The following is an 18,272-nucleotide window of genomic DNA, read 5'->3' as shown; positions in this document are numbered from 1 at the left end:
CTGGTCCAACAACACACCTGGTTTCATTTAAACTAAAAACCCCCGCAAAAGCCCCAAGCTCTCCCACCCTTGTCCCATTTTACCCCCCATACACCTATATTTACCTCACACCCCCCCACCCTGCCGTCGTCTCTCTTTTTCCATGAAGCCACTAAAAAAAGAACCTTCTTCCAATCTGACGTGCAGGGTATTTATAGCCAGAGAGCCACTGAGAAATAAATGGAATGTTGACAAAAATTAGAGAGTGGAAGAGAAGGAGAGAGTGTGGAAAAAGTGTCTGTGCTTACTCTGCAGAATGAACCGGCGGCCCTTTCTGCCTTGAAAAGCTTTCAAACAAACTCCTATCATTATCATTCTCTTTGCTGCACACCGTTTGCACTTGACTAATCTGTTGCTCCACTTGGAATCATTTCCGGCTGCAGCGTGACTCCCAAAACACGCATCCTGATGTGTTGCAAAGCGGTTGGGATGTTGCTTAACCCGCGTTAGTGTACGCGTGACTCAAGCTACACTCGCTACGGCTTCATTCCAGTACATGATGAGATATTGTCCTTCTTTCTGAGTAGTTAAAAAGACAGCGTTATTTGTGCTCCGTGCTGTGTCGTTGCAGTGTTTGTTTCTGGGTGGTGGCAGCTGTCATTACAGGCGGATCTTGTTAAAAATCACACTGTCACCCCCCCACGTGGGCCAACTGTGCGGCTCACCCCCCTGCATGGTCCCCTTGTTTCTCTGACCACACACACAGGCGTCTCACAAATTGGTCAAATGAAAACCAGCGCATAAATGCTGTTTAAAGGGTCCCTGACATGATTCATTAACTTTGCTTAAATATGTTATATATTCTTTGTAATTATGTTCTACATTGTTCCATTTTTGAAAGTGAACAGTAAATTCACAAAATTTATAGTTGATGACGCCAGCCATGACGAGCTACCTCTCGCTATTCAGTCTCACTCCCGAAGTGACGACATGGGAGTACTATCGCCCAGGTAAACAAAGATGGCGGTGTACGAGACAGAGGATTTTTACAGTGATTATAGCCAAGATTTGAGCCATGTGTCAATAGTTTTCGACAAGGAAAGAAACATTTGGAGATGAAAAAGAGAACTTGCAGAACACGGACTTAGGCCGTAAGACTTGGAGATGAAGGTTCAAAACACCAAATGGTGAGGATGTGCTTATCCTTCAATTATTGTTTTAAATCGGCTTAATGAGCGTAAAGCCTTGTCGCTATCATAGAATTGTGTTTAGAAGACATTATGTAAACAAGAAAAGACTTACTTTGTTCTGTGGCAACTTTAAAGTTGTTCTCATCTTTTCTTTCCTGTGTACCAGCATCCTTTTATTAAATGCGTTTATAGCGTACTTTCATGCCAAATGCTTCTTGTAAAGGTGTTCCTTCATAGCAGTCATCAGTGAAATGATCACTGCAAAGGACGGAACTCGAGGTGGGCATCCATCTGTCTCTCGTTCTCTGCACTTGCTTTGTCTATTGTTGTCTTAAACCTTCCTCTTTTGGAAAAGAAAACAAACTTACAGTATCACTGGGATACTGCGAACATCCAGCAGCAACACCACATTTTGGCATGACTACTATTTTGATGAAAAATATACTGAACCAAGTCAACCATCTACGTCAAGAAGCGTTTGTTTACTCTGCTTTAGCTGAGAGGTGTCACTCCGATGACGTCACTTCCGGAAATGAGGCTGAACAGCGAGAGCTAGCTCACCATGGGTGGCGCCATCAACTATAAATGTCATTTTTACAAATTTTACGTTCGCTTTCAAAATTCTAACAATGTAGAACAAACAATATTTAACATGTTGAAGCAAAGTTGATGAATCATGCCAGGGACCCTTGAAGGGCTTATTTTGCGGCTACAGTCACTCTTGTTTTAAAAATGTGGCCTTCATTCTCCCGTTCCAACTCTTATCTCCATCCAGCGTGTAAACCCAGCGATCTGGACTGGCTTTTAATGTCGTTATAAGCCAGATAAAACTGTGACATAAAACAGCACAGCAACATAAAACACTATGACATCTTGGTGTAAATATGCTCTTTTTATTTACAAACCAAACATATAGACACCGAGAGGACACCAGCAGTCCGGGGGATATAATAACGCATAAGAATTACTCACAAGACAAACAAGGGGAAGCACAAACCGAGGGGGATAAGATAACAGCTTGGACGGGGGTTAAACAAAACGACAGCAAGAAGGGGTGGAGAAAAACCTTTTCAGTCGTGATACATTTTGAAGATGCAGCTTTTGATGACGCCCATGTATCTGTCCCACACAACTTGATGTCTGATGCAGGAGAGAGAGAGAGAGACCCGAATCAAATGTAAGCGCCAGAAAAGTGAATTAGTGAGTTGGAGACAGGCCACCTGTGTTCACTCAGCAAAGCAATGGGCTGCGCTCTGTTTCTTTTTATGAATATCTCTTTGTTAAGCGCGTGGAGGTGCCATGCAAACCTGTAGCGGATTTCATTCCACAGTGCTTACGTGAAAAACAAGATACAGTGGAAGCTATGCAGGTCAACGGCCATCAGGAACAATTGTGTGTGTGTGTGTATATTTCAATTTAAATTCTATTTACATTGAAATAAATTATTAATTAAATAAATGAACAATTTAAAGCTATTGATTTATTAAAAACCCTGAAGTATATTGAGGTAGCGGGGCTATTTACAATATAGCCAAGCTCCTGCTGTGTGAAAATGAAAGAAGAAATGTTTAACATTAAAATCATTTTTAAAAATAATTGATTAATTATCAAGAACCACTATGAGAATGAAAACGTTCATAATTCACACACGGCTCTGTTTACGATCGGTCATCGTTTAAAAAACAAACAAACAAACAAACAATCGTTTCAGTCCAACATTACCTAAAATGACGGAAGTGTCGAAAGTATCGATATTTTGATATGGGAATCGATTTTAGAGAATGAAGAGCTGTATCAGATGTATTGATATTTCAGCGTCGATCCGCACATCACGAGTTCCCGCGTGTTTGTTGAGTTGGAGAAACATACGTGGTGTTGGAACCGCACCGCTATTGATGTGTTCGGGTCAGAATAAAGTTAGCAAAGAGTGACGGTGTGACTCTGTGGTGGCGCCGCCTTCTGTGGTCATGACAGAGAGGTGCGGCTTGCCATGATGCGCATGCGTTAAAGGGGACCTATTATACTCATTTTCGGGCCTTTGTATTGAGTTCTGGACTGCTATAGAGCAGTTGCACATAAAGCTTTCTAGATCTCTGCACCTCTTTCTGCAGTGTTTCCTACCTCCCGCCCAAACGATCTGTGTAATTTACCCCGTCCTCTAGGTACGCCTCCCACCAAGCTCACACTCCCAAGCGCTCCCAAGGACTTCCTCAGTGCTTCCAAACCCCTTTGTCAGAGTACTGACACAAAATAAACATTTACAGATAAATTTCCTGGGAGCCATACATGCTAACACGACAGAGCAGAGCGAAGCAGAGCGGTGTGAAGGCAGGACTACAGCGTTTGCCTGGGCATGCCCATAGAAGGAAGTCTGGATTGCACTAACATCAATAGAACTCGGTGTTAAAAAAACAACAAACTGTAAAATACAGCGTGGAGAGCCGTCCAAAACTGCTTACAGGTCTCACTTCCAAATGTGCAAACCTCATCATCTGTCGCACTGGTTTAACACGAGAATACAACATTGTAACAACATTTATAAGTCAGAAGAAACGAAAAGCATAATAGGTCCCCTTCGATGACGCAAAAAAATTTAACGTAATTAATAAAATAAATTAAGTTAGCGCCGTTAACGCGCTATTTTTGACAGCCCTAATAAATCTTAGTTCAATGAGAGTTTAACTGTGTTTGCGTCTTTGCTTTTTGACCCCTTGTCTGAAAGCAGAAGCAGCCTCAATTATTAATCATTTTAAGCAACGCTATTTTGTTTTACTTCTTTTTTGTTTTACTTCTTTGTAGACTTAAGAACAGTTAAGAATGTTTACAATTTTGATGTGTGAGGTGCATCTCCAAGACATATCGCGTTCACAAGAATGAAGTTCATCCTGAGGACTAGCAGTACTAACTCCTGAGATCCTTTTGTTGTTACAGTAATCCCTCGCGATATCACGCTTTTTCAGAAATTAAGGAATTCATTAATGAGCACCGTTTTCTGGTTATTACTAGTAAACAAAATATGCATATTTAGGCAAATTGTACTTATTCTTGGCTTAAACTCAGCATTTTCAAGCATAAAATGGAGCAAACTAAATGACCTAATACACAAATACAAGGCAGAAGAAGCATTGTAGTTGTGAATGTAGTACTGTATTTTACATTGGCCACTGCTCTTATTCTGTCTACAATATTGGATAATACAAGTGTAAAGCCATTTTAAGCCGCAAGGAAGAACGCTGGTAGAGAAAATCAACAAGGAACTGCTAACGTGCGATAACGTCTGTTATCTTATTTATGTCTAATATGGTTTATTTCCTCTATTTCCTCTAATTATCTATTATATTGGGTAACAGGAGCGTAAATGTTACTATAGAAGTGTTATTTCATGTCTTGAGGGCTCTAATAATGTTAAAAACCCGTATTTAGAAGATCATAAACAGGTTTTCCATGCCATCACTACAAAAATATTCTATTTATTCTGACTACAATCCTACTTTGCGGAAATTCACTTAGCGCAGTCAGGTCTGGAAGCAATTAACCGCAATGAACAAGGGATTACTGTATAGGGATCTGATTAATTACAGTGGTTAGCTTCTTTTCACACTCGTATGACTGTTCAGAAAGTTAAGATGTCGCCTAAAGTTGTACAGTGACCTTGGAACAGATCATTTCAATGTTCATTACTTCCTCTGGGAAAACTGTTCGAACAAACTGTAGGTCGGCCAGCGTCCCACCATGGTTTGTTTTTGAACTGAGGTTCCACTGGAACTAGAGTTTAAGGAAGCACTGATGAGACAGTGTGACACCGCGTCTTCAACAGGAGGACGTATGACGTGACGAGCAAGCACCAAATGGCCAAAGTGTTTATCTGACTGTGTTTAGTTTTCTCAAAGTAGCCCATTTTAAAGAGTGGCTCCTGTTGGAGGCGATAAAAACATCCTTGGTGGGCCTGGTGCCACCCCAGGAATACTCACTTGAAGGTGTCCAGTATGTGTACGGAGTTGGCGTAGTGAGTCAGATACAGCTTCGTGTCCGACGCCGTCCATCGGTCGGAGCGACACGGCTCAATAAACTCCAGGCACAAGCGGGAAGGGAGGGGAGAGTGTTAACATAACGCAGCTTCTAGCCTTGCAAACCTGGCCCCTGATTGACAACTACACTGCACTTTGAGGAGGAAGAAGAAGAAAAAACACACCTTCTCCACAAGGTCAATGAAGAAATCACGGACGTCTTTTGTGTTGGTTAACTTGGCTGCGATGTTTACTAGGCCTCTGGAAAGATTCTGGAATGATGACCAGGCATTCATTTGTACGGTGGAAAGTAAACAATTTGACATTTGGCCAAAAAAAAATACAGTTCTAAAATTGCAAACAACCAAAAACACGATGGCAAGCTGAACTAAAGTGTAGGACATGTGTTGGACACGTGTCTTCACAGGATCAAACAGTTAAGACCAGTTGAAAAACTGCAAGAATTTACATTTTGCACTGTTGGATCTTAGGGAAGTTCTAAGGAGGAGTGAGACAAAATCCTTTGCAGTAAACAATTGATTGCAAAGAAGCATTAAAGGGACAGTTGGGATGAAGTGTATGAAGTTGTGTGACATCAACGATGACTCACCCCACACTTGGTGCTGTGAGCGCAGTTCTGGTCAGATTTTGGTGATGAGAAACCCAATTCCATTTAGTTGCTCGAGTCATGTAAGTAAAGAGTTTGGGTTCTCAACAATATGCGTTCAAAAGAGTAATTCAGTGTTCTCTCGCTCTAATGCAGTTCACCTTTTGCGGATCCGCTGTTTCACTGATTTTTTTTTGTGCTTTTATTTATTTATTTTTTATTACAACTATGAAGGCTGTTACAGGCCGAGCCTGGCCCTTTAAGAAGAATTGCATTGTGGGAAGTTGAGTGTCTCTGATCTGTCTGCACTGCCCATTGTTTTCTGCATCCTGATTGGCTGTAGACCACTGTCAGTCAGTCAATCTCCTTCGTGCAGTCCTGCCGTGTCTTCCTGTGTCATCGCTAGCTTGCTAGCTTGTAAATGAATCTTGGGTTCGTCTGCAGCAATATGTTTTAAGGAGGATAAAAAAAACGCTTCAGTACAGCGGAACGGCACCAGGACGAAAAGGCACGGTCACAGGAGTGAAATATGCGTGGGTGACTTAATCACTTTTTGTGTTGATCATTAAGGTTGATCGTTAAAATTCAAACAAAGGTTTGAACTTTTTTGAGAGTGTTTAAACGAGAGAGAAATGTGAGAAAATATTATTGCCTGTCTGAGAAAAGTGTATAAAGTGTATGGTGAGGGGTTTTACAGCATTAAAATATAGATAATAACAATTGCAAACAAATTAAGTTGGCTACTTCGAGGATTTCACATATGGTTGGCTATTTTGGGAACCTATCCCCCGTGATAAACGAGGGAACACTGTACATTTGCATCACAAAAAATGCCTACTTGAAAAAATCAGACCTCACAATCACATGGTGTTACTTTCTCTCTACCAGTGTATCACTGCACGCTGTCGCCTGTCCATTGTTGTGTATGTGGTGAAGATGGCTGCCACGCTCGCACCTTCCTCCGCTGTGGAACACATACCTAAAAAAGCTGGCTGCAGCGCTGGCGTAATGACACCATCTTCACCACGTAAGAATGGACAAACATTTTTGTGAGGCAAATGTATTACTACTCTTTTTAACGCATATTGTTTTGAGAAGCCAAACTTTTTACTTAAGTAACCCCAGCAACTAACCGGAAGTACGTTTTTCAGCGTGGGGTAAGTCACCGTTGATGGACTACACTGCTGACGGGGATGTCAAAAAATCCCAACTATCCCTTTAAAGTGAAATAGGCCGTTCATCAGTCGATCAAAAGTTCTAGAGCACAGCCTTGAAAAGGCAAAATGTTGGCAATAATGTGGATAGAATGTGATTTTGTGTTTGTGTCAGCTTTCTCTCTTTGAACGCGGTGGGATTGTTGAGCTGCATGAATAAGGCCTCTCGCAGCACTCCATTGCTGATGAGGTTGGACGGCATGAGACAGTCATTTCAAACTTCTGAAAAACATCCTGAGGCTCGTGGAACAAAAAAGTCAAGCGGTAGACCCAAAAAAAATGAGCCGGAGGATCCCGTTGGCTGTTCGTCAAGACCCTCGGCCCAAATGAAGGTTGTTACTGGTGTCGAGTGCAGTCCAATAACCACCACACTTCATCTGCCTGAGAAGGCTTTTAAGAAGAAAAAAGCTCTTCAAAATCGGGCATTTGGAATATGCAGGAGAGCACCAAACATGGGACACTGAAAGGTGGGAGAAAGTTTTATTCTCTCTTGATGGTCATGATGGCTTCCAACGTTGGATGTTTCCCACACGGCACAGTGGAGGGGGCGCCATCATGATCCTTCAATGGAACAATATGGCTTCAGGTTGTGCAGGGGCGTCAAACGGCAGATGGCTATGTGAAGATGCTGCAGGGGGCATCCTTCATCCCTGTGTGGTAATGACTGGATTTTTCAACAGGATAACGCTGCACCTCACAAAGGACTTCTTCCAGAGAAATAAGCTCACTCTTTTGGACCATCCTGCATGTTCCCCTCATCTAAATCCAATGGAGAACATTTGGGGATGGATTTATAAAATGGACATCAGCTCCAGACAGTGGATGCCCTCCGTGAAGCCATCTTCACCACCAAGCATGCCCAAACCCATTTTTCTATTTTTTCTATTTCGGGGGGGTTTAGGGTCGAGCTATGATCTTAAACCTTTGATCAGCAGATGAACAGCCTATTTCACTTCAATGCTTCTTTGCAATAAATTACTTTTTTCTCACCCCCGTTTCTTCTTTTAGAATTTGGAATCTCTATGTAGAACCTCCTTAAGATCCAACAGTGCAAAATGTACATTCTTGACATTTTTCAACTGGTTTTAAAATTTTTATCAGGAGTGTACTCTCTAGCAGAAAGATAAGGAACTTTTTCCAAGTTTTTCACCTTGAAATTGGCCTCCATCTCGTTATAAGCTTTAGTTTTCCCCCTGAGGGCCGTGCAGACAAGACTGTATGGACGCAAAGCATAGAAAGGACAAAAGATTAAGCTCATATTGGGGAAAAACTCATTTGTTTTCACTATTCAGCAGCAAACGTCTGCGTATGTTTGTGTGTGACCGTGTCAGACCTTTTGTGTTGATCCAGCAGATCTTTGTCAGAGATCAAAATCTTCAGCTCTTTCAGCTCTTGTAGAAATTCTTTGTCTAGATCCACGTCCATGTCATCCACCATGTTATCTAAAAGAGTAAGACACACTGACGTCACTTTATAGGATAGCGCTGCGTTTTTGTTGTTTCCCCCTAAAGTTTTTGCTTTATTTTTGTTGTTTTTTCAGCCAAATGTCAGCTCAATACTAACTCCAGACTTAACTGCTTAATCTTTCTTTCAGTAACAAGGAAGTGGGCTGAACACAGCCAATCACCATAGTAAAGAGTCCGACTACTATATAAAATGCCTGTATGTCTTATATTTCTGTGAAAGTCTCTACACTTTTAACCACACCTCTTGTTTTATTTCAAATCCATGGTGGTGGAGTATGACGTCTGCCAATGTCCAAATACGTTTGTAGCACTGTTAGCCATTCAAGTATATCATCTCTCTCAAATTCAGCTGTAAAACCAAAATACACTAAGTCCCCAACTTATGAACATCCGACATGCGAACATTCGGAGATACAAACGCAAGCTGACTGGTCTATATTTTCATGTATTTTGCCTTTTGGAACTCCATATTTATACTGCTACATGCTTGCCCGGTAGAAGGCACTGTAACACTGCTAATGGGACCAACAGGTAGAGGAAGAAGAGGAAGAGGAGAGAGAAGGCTAAATTGTAGCTGTATGATACAACCTGGACAGAGCGTGTGATTAAAGTTTATGAAGAGTTAATAGGCCTGCTTAATTCTACACCACCCACAGAACACTACCTCTTTTAGAAGAGTCTAACCACGACGATTTGTCCTTTTTTTCCAATATGTCTGCCTCCACCACTACCACCAACGGCGTATGCTCGACCACTCCTCTTGAAAGGTAAATAACATTTATCATTACGTATTATTATATCACTTTTATAATTGTTTTTTTCATTAATTATCCTCATTTAATATTACTACTACATGCAAAGTCATATTTACATCCATACACATATACTGTATATGTATACACGTACATGTAGTACCTATATCATTGGTAATATTACCTTTTGTTGGATTTACGAACAAATCGACTTGCGAACGGTCGTCTGGAACCAATTGTGTTCGTTGGTTGGGGACCTAGTGTAATCACCTGTCATTCTTTGTACGGGCGCCTGAGGACCTCTGGTGGCCAACAGACATAGGAAAAACTTTGACAAAGCGTGCCGAGGGAAGGGAAAGCACTCAGAATTTTGACCTCTGCAAAGGAAGTTTATGTTTCCATTGCCAAGATTACACAAAAACTGTTTAGCAAGCAGGCATGGCCTTTTGGTGCAGACACCCTTTACACTTTAATATTACTCGAATATTAAAGGTAGGGCTGTCAAACAATGACAAACTTTAATCAAATCAGGGATGCGGCGGGAGACAAATACAACACCGAGCAATTTGTGAGGTCTGATTTTTTTCAAGGAGGCATTTTTATGATGCAAAGGTATTACTCTTTTGAACGCACATTGTTTTGAGAAGCCAAACTCTTTACTTATATGACCCAACAACTAAACAGAACTACGTTCTTCGTTGCGGAAATCCAACCAGAACTGGACTTGCGTGACCAAGTCACTGTTGATGGACTACACTGCTGATGGGGATGTCATACAACTTCATACAACTTCATGTCAAAAAACCCCAACTATCCCTTTAAGTCCATGTTCTGCAAGTTCTCTATTTCATCTCCAAATGTTTCTTCATTAAAACTATTGACACATGGCTCAAACCTTGGCTATAATCACTGTAAACCTCCTCTGTCTCGTACACCTCTATGTTTGTTGACCTGAGTGATAGTACTCCAGAATTGAGGCTGAACATCGGGGGCTAACTCATCATGGCTGATGCATCAACTATAAATGTCATTTTTGCAAATTTATCGTTCACTTTCAGAAATGAAACAATGTAGGACATACTTACATAACAATATATAACATTTAAGCAAAGTTGATTAATCACGTCGGGGACCCTTTAAGTAAAATTGACAGCGTTTGTTTGTGATGCAGCTTAGGTCAAATTTTAAAATCGTCATTTTGAAATGTTAGCGCATGTTGGTGTGAAAGTGTTTTATTTGTTTTTTTATGCAGCCCCAATGAAGGTGTACAATTTGATATTGATACAAATGTGGTGGTGGTCGGCCTTATGAGTAGCATTCAAGTTGCACCCTCAGCCATCATAAGCAAAAAAAAAAGAAGAAGAAAAAAAACCCTACTGCAGAGCGGTGTTTTTCTTGGATGTACCCCTCTGGCTTTATCTCCTCTGTAACACTCACAGTTAAACGTTAAGACAGTTGGATAATGGATGCCTCAAACGAGTCGCAACGTCACTTTCATCTCATGCGAGCAAACAAAATCCCTCACCAACGGCTCCGACTGTCCAGTGGCTGATAAGCTGCCCGGCGCAGAAAGCAAAGTCCTGGAATGTGAGATACTGCAGCTTCCTTTTCCCCGTCTCAAAGCGATTGTTGGCAAAGAAAACAATGGCAGCGTAATCCCTGAAACAGGCCAGGAAGGGCAGTCAGTTTTTTTTTCTTTGGTGTGAATATCCTGGATAGTTTGTTAAAATCCTACATTAGTTAAAAACCTAAGTTGTGATACATAAAACTAAAATTAGCAATACTTTAGTAGTGAACTCAAAAGCCTAAAAGGCATGTTTACCTTGCAAGCTTGTCAGAGAGAAGGAAATGCTGACGTATGTTCTCCACTAGGGGGCCCTTTAGCTCTTCCACGACTTTGAAAACACGCTTGAAGTTGTCAAACTGAAATGAGACTCATCTATTAGAGTACCCACACGCAGCACATTAACTCCCTTTCAATGAAACATACATATGATGATGCAATGAAGAAAAACACAAGGTATTCGGTTATGCTTGGTATACAGTGGTCGTATCGAAATTCACTTTTCTTTTAGATGACTTATGGCATATTCCCACAGGAAATGACCAGAGGAGGAATGGAGCGAGTGAAATACTTGGGAAAATGGCAGTTGAGAAATGGTGGAATGGAACGTCCATGTGAGCGTCACCTACTGTACAAAGCCGGAGCACTACACGTCTGTACGTGGACAACAGTCAGCAACAAAGCAATGGACATGAGCAGATTCTTTTAAACAGTGTTTGTTATTGAGGTTGTAGTAACTGCACTGCATCATAGTGGGAGTGTGTACAAAATATAGTATTTTTACACTCTTCCCAGTAAGATGCAGGACAGTAATCCGTCTTATATGCAGTTAATTGGATCTAGACCCCAACCGTGATAAGTGAACTTCCGTGAAGTACTATTACTTATTGATAAAAAGGAGTATTTTTATAGTTAGGAGCATAAAAACCTCTTTACGACCTTCTAAATATGGTTTTTAACATTATTGGAGCCCTCTAGACATGAAATAACACCCCCATAGTCACTTGTGCACTTGTATTACCCAATATACAGTAGTAGACATAATAAGACAAGACATAACATAGACTCACACGTTAGCATTGACGCCGTATTTCCTGCCGTGGCTATTGTCTCATCAATGTGCCGCTACTGACACATCGTGACCAGTCTGACCACTGTTTGTGATTAAGGAGAGACTCATCATGCACTTTGATCGGCTCATTAACAAGCAGAGAACACATAACAAGTGAACATTCACGCATGAGCTGCTGTCGGCCACAACTCACACAAGTCACTGCTGTATACTCTCCACCCCAGCGTCTGCTGCTAACACTCAGGTAAACACAGTCAACTTTAGCTAGCTGACATCACACACGTCACTTCCCAGTCAGTTATTACTCTACATTTCATATCTTTTGAATGCATTATACTTGTATTTTCATTCATTGTGCTATTTTTATTCTTCAAAATGCTTAATTTAAGCGAATAATACGTACAATTTGATTAAATATGCTTTTTTTTTTTTTTTTTTTACTAATAATGGGTCATATTCAACCACAAACACCAATCGTTTATTAATGAATACATTTTTACATTTTTGAAGGTGTCAAGCAACCACTAACACACATGAGACTGAACTAACTCAACATTCATTCAGACTGGCTTCTGTGTGAGACTTACCTGACGTCTGCAGCTTTTCAGAGTCACACCCGTCTTGGCACTGATATCGTCCAAGTCTTTCTTGGTTCCTTTTGACAGCTTCTTCCCCAGAACTTCACGCACAAATGCATCATCAAAAGCGTAGTATCTAAATCAGAAGCACAGATTGAAAAAGAGGTGACTAAAGTTAGACTCTCAATGACTTTGTCAGGGAAGAAACAAGGAACTACGTAAATAGGCCAACGCATTTGATCTTAAAAACAGAAATTCATACATGGGGAAGTAAACCCCAACCCCTAAAGAAGGACGAAAGTTGGAGACCCTGCAACCTGGACACTCAATTTATTCTCTTTAGCTTAAGCAGGATACTTTCTATTTAATAAATATATTTGTATTATTTTCTTCTGTTCTGGCCCTTGGAAGTGTCTAACGGCAGCCCTGGCCTATAGCACTCATAAATAAATAGAGAAAGGTACACATAATCCATGTGATAGGTATCGTATCGGCTGACCTCAGTCAAGGGTGATCGGCATCGGAATGGGCAGCATAAAACCCTGATGGGAGCATCCCTAACAGCAACATAATGACTGAAAATTCTTGAGCTCCTTTCTAAAACTGCTTCTGTGTACGTGGACGCGCTACGGAAATCTATGCGAATATAAGACAGCGATGAGTGACCAATCATCTTATTTAGGCCAAATGACAACGTACGCCAATTTTTATGCAGGAAAAATCCAGACATTATTTGTAACGTATGCCAGCCGCCGGTGGTGGTCTTGCTGTTACACGTGTATGACTATTAGAAATTCCTTAAAACAGATAAAGATTTCATGCCGGCAACAGTGGGAAGCATAGTTTCCAAATCCAAAGAGCACAAACCTTAAGCATTCTACTGTAACTGTTCAATGAACGGATCAGTGTTGCTCAGAACAACATCACGTCTCACTGCATCACCTCTCTATCAGCATGGCTTGTCGATGAGGCGGGATCTGGAACAGCAGCTGGTTGGCCAGTTTGGCCGGGCTGTGCAGCAGACGCTCGCACATCTGGAAAGTTCTGTACTGGTCCATGGTGTCGCTCAGCAGAACATCTGCACTGGCTTCGCACTCCTCCAGCACGCCGCCCTCCATTCTTACCTTCACCGCGTCATTTACTGTTAAAGTGAACAAATCAGTCGAGACTGGTTAATTCCACGTGTCCATTCATTTTCTGTTCCACTGACCCTAGTAAGGGTCCCAGCACAGGGAAGTGGGGGTTGCGCATGCTCCGTAGCTTAGCATGACCGAAGACAAGAAGGGATGTAAATAGTAGCAGGATGCTAGCTCGTCACTGCGAAAACGTTTCAACATATCAGCACAACGTACATACATACAGTGGTATGAAAAAGTATCTGAACCTTTTGGAATTTCTCACATTTCTGCATAAAATCACCATCAAATGTAATCTGATCTTTGTCAAAATCACACAGATGAAAAAACAGTGTCTGCTTTAACTAAAACCACCCAAACATTTATAGGTTTTTATATTTTAATGAGGATAGCATGCAAACAATGACAGAAGGGGGAGGAATAAGTAACTGAACCCTCTGCCTCGGGAGACTTAAAGAGCAATTGAAACCAATTTTTACCAAACAATTCAAGTCAGGTGTGTGCCCAATCACTGATGAGTGGTTTAAAGCCGCCCTGCCCACTATAAAACACACAGAATTGGTAAGAATTGTCTTGATGAGAAGCATTGTCTGATGTGCACCATGGCTCGCTCAAAAGAGCTGTCTGGAGACCGATCAAGAATTGTCGATTTGTATAAAGCTGGGAAAGGATACAAAACCATCTCTAAAAGTCTGGATGTTCATCAATCGACAGTCAGAGAAGTTGTCTACAAATGGAGAGAGTTTGGCACTGTTGCTTCTCTCCCAAGGAGTGGCCGTCCACCAAAGATGACGCCAAGAGTTCAGCGCAGAATCTTCAGAGAGGTAAAAAAGAACCCTAGAGTGTCTGCTAAAGACTTACAGAAATCACTGGCACAGTCCAATATCTCGGTGCACACATCAACTACATGTAAAACAATGGCCAAGAATGGTGTTCATGGGAGGACTCCACGGATGAAGCCACTGCTGTCTAAAAAAACATTGTTGCTCGTTTCATGTTCGCAAAAAGGCACTTGGACACTCCACAGAAGTTTTGGCAAAATATTTTGTGGACTGACGAAACCAAAGTTTAATTGTTTGGGAGGAACACACAACGTCATGTGTGGAGGAAAAATGGAACAGCTCACCAACATCGACACCTCATCCCCACCGTGAAGCATGGTGGAGGGTGCATCATGGTTTGGGGCTGTTTTGCTGCCTCAGGGCCTGGACAACTTGCAACCATTCATGGAAAAATGAATTCAAAAGTTTATCAGGATGTTTTGCAGGAAAACCTGAGGCCGTCTGTCAGACAGTGGAAGCTAAAAAGAGGATGGATGCTGCAACAAGACAATGATCCAAAACACAGAAGTAAATCAACTTCAGAATGGTTTCAGAAGAACAAAATACACGTTCTGGAGTGGCTAAGTCAAAGTCCACACCTGAACCCCATTGAGATGCTGTGGCATGACCTCAAGACAGCGAATCATGCCAGACATCCCAGGAATCTGACTGAACTACAGCAGTTTTGTAGAAAAGAATGGGCTAAGGTTAGTCCTGATCGATGTGCCAGACTGATCTGCAGCTACAGGAAGCGTCTGGTTGAAGTTATTGCTGCCAAAGGGGGGACCACAAAATATTAAATGTGAGGGTTCAGTTACTTATTCCTCCCCCTTCTGTCATTGTTTGCATGCCATCCTCATTAAAATATGAAAACCTATAAATGTTTGGGTGGTTTTAGTTAAAGCAGACAAAGTTTTTTCATCTGTGTGATTTTGACAAAGATCAGATCACATTTGATGGTGACTTTATGCAGAAATGTGAGAAATTCCAAAAGGTTCAGATACTTTTTCATACCACTGTAACAGCCATCTCATTTATCTTATTTATGATGGATTGGGTAAAACTAAGACAGGAACAACATCAAATTAAAAGCACTAAATGAATACAGAACCACTATCCACCAGTACGAGCCTGGACTTGTTTTTCAGAGAGGCTGCATACCACAAATATGCTCATTAGTACTCAATAAGGTCATCAAATCTTACCTTTATGCATTCCCACATAGTACCAGCATTTGGGACTAAATATGAGGTGAAAGAAAACGGGTACAAATGCAGTATAGTAGTCAATCTGTGTGAGTTTCTCTTAGAGATGAATAAAGTGTCTATCTGTGCAGCGTGTGAGAACCTGAGAAGGTGCGTTCAAGGACCGTCAAGTGGGACAAATCGGCGCTCGCATTAAAAAAAACAAAAACTGGAGGATTTCTAACCGTATATTATTTTTTTATCAAATCAGGGCCCATATTTAAAAAATGTAGAACCCTTTACATAAAATGTGATGTATTTAGCATTGTAGTTGAGTATCAAATTGTTTACCAGAGATTTACATCCCTGCATTTCTACTTTTTTCAACCATAATTAAATGTAATTATCTGTTAATTATGGACAACAATGTGATTAATCACTATTAAATATTTTAATCCATTGACAGCCCCTAGCTCTTGCACATGTGAAAACACTGTGAGAATGCTACTCTGATAGAATTAGCTTCTTCAAGATCAATGTCCACCAGGGGCGAACTTAGTCATTGGGGCCCTCCACATCCTTTCCTTTTCATTTAATTTTCACAAAATATGAGTATGTAATTTGGGACACGTTTTTTGCTGCTGCTGAAATCCGTTACAGTTATTTGTCAGCCGAATCGAGTCGTATCGAATCGTTCTGTTTTTAAAGTCTATAGTTTTTGAATGGCATCGTAACCCGTGTTTACATGCGTGTCGAATCGTCTATCACAGACAGATTTAAACCGCCAAAGAGGAATGGGTGTCGTACATTACCTGTGTATCCATCCAACCAGAGCTGATAAACCTCCTCGTCCATAATGGTGGTGTTACCCACAAACACATCCAGCTCCACAGCCATCTGCATTGAAAATACATGTTAACATTGTTCAAATCAACCAGCAGTCTGTCATTTAAAGTGTTAAATATTTAGTCACGGTGACACAACACCTTGTTATGGCGTCCTCCCAAACACCTTTAGCGACAAACTACAATCACATGACTCTCTGTCTAGCTTAACTTGTTGCTACATGCTAGCTTCTCGTGCTAGCCTCGTCGCAAAGTTTGCAGCGTCGCGAAAGGAAAAATGCCAATAAAGGCACACCAAAAGGCTAAACCAGAATAATCATAAAATAGTGCGGTAATTAACTAAAGTCTTCCTTAAAGCCGATTTTGTTTTCTTTACTTCAGGTCAACGTACGTACAATGCTGTGGATGCAAACTGTCAACAACAGCAGTCGCCACACATCTACTTCCGGGTTTATAACGTCACCGGAAGTGTTGTTTACTGTCTCGACGCTACGCGCCAACACCATACGTAACACGTCTCGGTTTATCATGACGTAATGTCCAAGCCACCTTATAAAAATAGCATTTGTGTTCAAGAGAATGTAATCGGTTCATTCCGCTTGGTGTATTTGTCTTACATAATCCAAAAGTACTTTACGTAATCGTGTCTACTGCTGATCTTTTTCACATATTATCGAATCTCTGCAGTTATGCTCTTTTAAGAGCTTATCATGCGTTTCATGTTAAATTGTGATATTTCTGAGCAGATAAAAGTTGCAGAGTATGTTTCCCATGCGGCTTAAACTGATCCTGTACATACAGTATTGTGGCCAGACATCGAATGAATATTAACACTAGTGTGTGGGTCATTGCAGTCCAACCATAACCATCCTCTTTTACTTACCTTGTGTGAAATGTTCTAATCCCCTTACAGATCGTACACATTATTTTACAGTATATTCAAATGTCAAAGCTTTGGACATTGGTGGATTTGCCTATTAATTATTTCCTAGTTTCTTGAAATATTCAGAGCACATCCGCCTGAGAGCTGGGACACTTGAGCTTGCTGCATGAAATACACAATCTGCTCTCTTTTCCTCCGGCGATTAATCTAAATAAATCCCTGCAAATCCCTAGTCTCACCCTCCCTTTTCTGTGTTCCTGCATGTGTCCTTCAGAATGACTACATGCAGGGGGTGAAAGTATCCTTTTTGTTGGAATCCCTCGGCTGCACATTTGATTTCTAAACTCACATGACAAGCTCTGATTCCGTCACCAGCAAACCCCCTCGGTAGGTTAACACCCCACATTGTTCTGGTCTCCGTGTAACAATGGAGGTGGGACACAGGGCGGAAGGATGTGTATGAAAGCCTCAGCACAAAGGTATTGAAAAAGGGCCTGCAGTCACACTTTCCACCATTGTTGTTGTTGAAAAGAAACGAGCAGCCCGACAAACATATGGTGCCTTTTCCTTGCTGTTAGCGCCTGGCATGCATCTGTCATTCTGCAAAGAACATCGCAGAGAAAGCAGTATCAGAGGCATTTCCTTGGAAATGTGCTTGCGTTTTCATTGCATGGCGCACTGTGCACTGTTGTTCTTGTTGAAAAGAAGCCAGCAGCTGACAAACATATGATGCACTTTTCTTACTGATAAGCCTAAACGCCACAATACATGTTATGGCATCTGACATCCTGCAAGGAACGTCCCAGAGGAAACGGTTCCAGAGGCATTTCCTTGGAAATGTGCTGGTGTTTTCATTGCAAGGCACACTATTTTTGCACCGTTGTTCTTGTTGCTGTTGAAAAGAAACGAGCAGCTGACAAACATATGATACATTTTTCTTCCTGGTGAACCTAAACACCACAGTACATGTTATT

The 18,272-nt window shown here is 41.3% G+C and overlaps 1 protein-coding gene across 5 annotated transcripts; it reads right to left on the bottom strand.

The window, feature by feature from the left end:
- Positions 1-2,037: 2,037 nt before the first annotated feature.
- Positions 2,038-16,879, bottom strand: fibpa (fibroblast growth factor (acidic) intracellular binding protein a). 5 transcript variants are annotated; one of them, XM_054791558.1, is made up of 12 exons: positions 16,557-16,879; positions 16,383-16,467; positions 15,592-15,626; positions 13,372-13,570; positions 12,439-12,565; positions 11,038-11,138; positions 10,741-10,874; positions 8,331-8,439; positions 8,148-8,211; positions 5,362-5,448; positions 5,141-5,238; positions 2,038-2,309 (listed from the first exon to the last, which is right to left on the bottom strand). In XM_054791558.1, the coding sequence occupies exons 3-12, from the start codon at positions 15,599-15,601 to the stop codon at positions 2,240-2,242; spliced, it is 999 nt and encodes a 332-aa protein (XP_054647533.1). In that variant the 5' UTR covers positions 15,602-15,626; positions 16,383-16,467; positions 16,557-16,879; the 3' UTR covers positions 2,038-2,239. The 5 variants fall into 5 exon arrangements, with proteins under 5 accessions (XP_054647533.1, XP_054647531.1, XP_054647529.1 ...); XM_054791556.1 differs by lacking the exon at positions 15,592-15,626 and having other exon boundaries at positions 16,557-16,878; XM_054791554.1 differs by lacking the exon at positions 15,592-15,626 and having other exon boundaries at positions 16,811-16,878.
- Between the last annotated feature and the right edge of the window lie 1,393 nt (positions 16,880-18,272).

This window comes from Dunckerocampus dactyliophorus, chromosome 11 (genome assembly GCF_027744805.1).
Source record: "Dunckerocampus dactyliophorus isolate RoL2022-P2 chromosome 11, RoL_Ddac_1.1, whole genome shotgun sequence".
Classification (NCBI taxonomy): Eukaryota; Metazoa; Chordata; class Actinopteri; order Syngnathiformes; family Syngnathidae; genus Dunckerocampus; species Dunckerocampus dactyliophorus.
The sequence above is the reverse complement of the archived record's forward strand: the minus strand, read 5'-3'. Positions and strand labels throughout refer to the sequence as shown.

What these genes read in the sequence shown, in the direction of transcription:
- fibpa (XM_054791555.1), bottom strand. Translation starts at nt 16,473, where the DNA reads ATGCAGATGGCTGTGGAGCTGGATGTGTTTGTGGGTAACACCACCATT. An exon ending in CTCTCTGACAAGCTTGCAAG is followed by an intron (nt 10,875 to 11,037) that starts GTAAACATGCCT and finishes GGCCTGTTTCAG; the next exon opens with GGATTACGCTGCCATTGTTT. An exon ending in AGATGGAGGCCAATTTCAAG is followed by an intron (nt 5,449 to 8,147) that starts GTGAAAAACTTG and finishes TCATCATTCCAG; the next exon opens with AATCTTTCCAGAGGCCTAGT.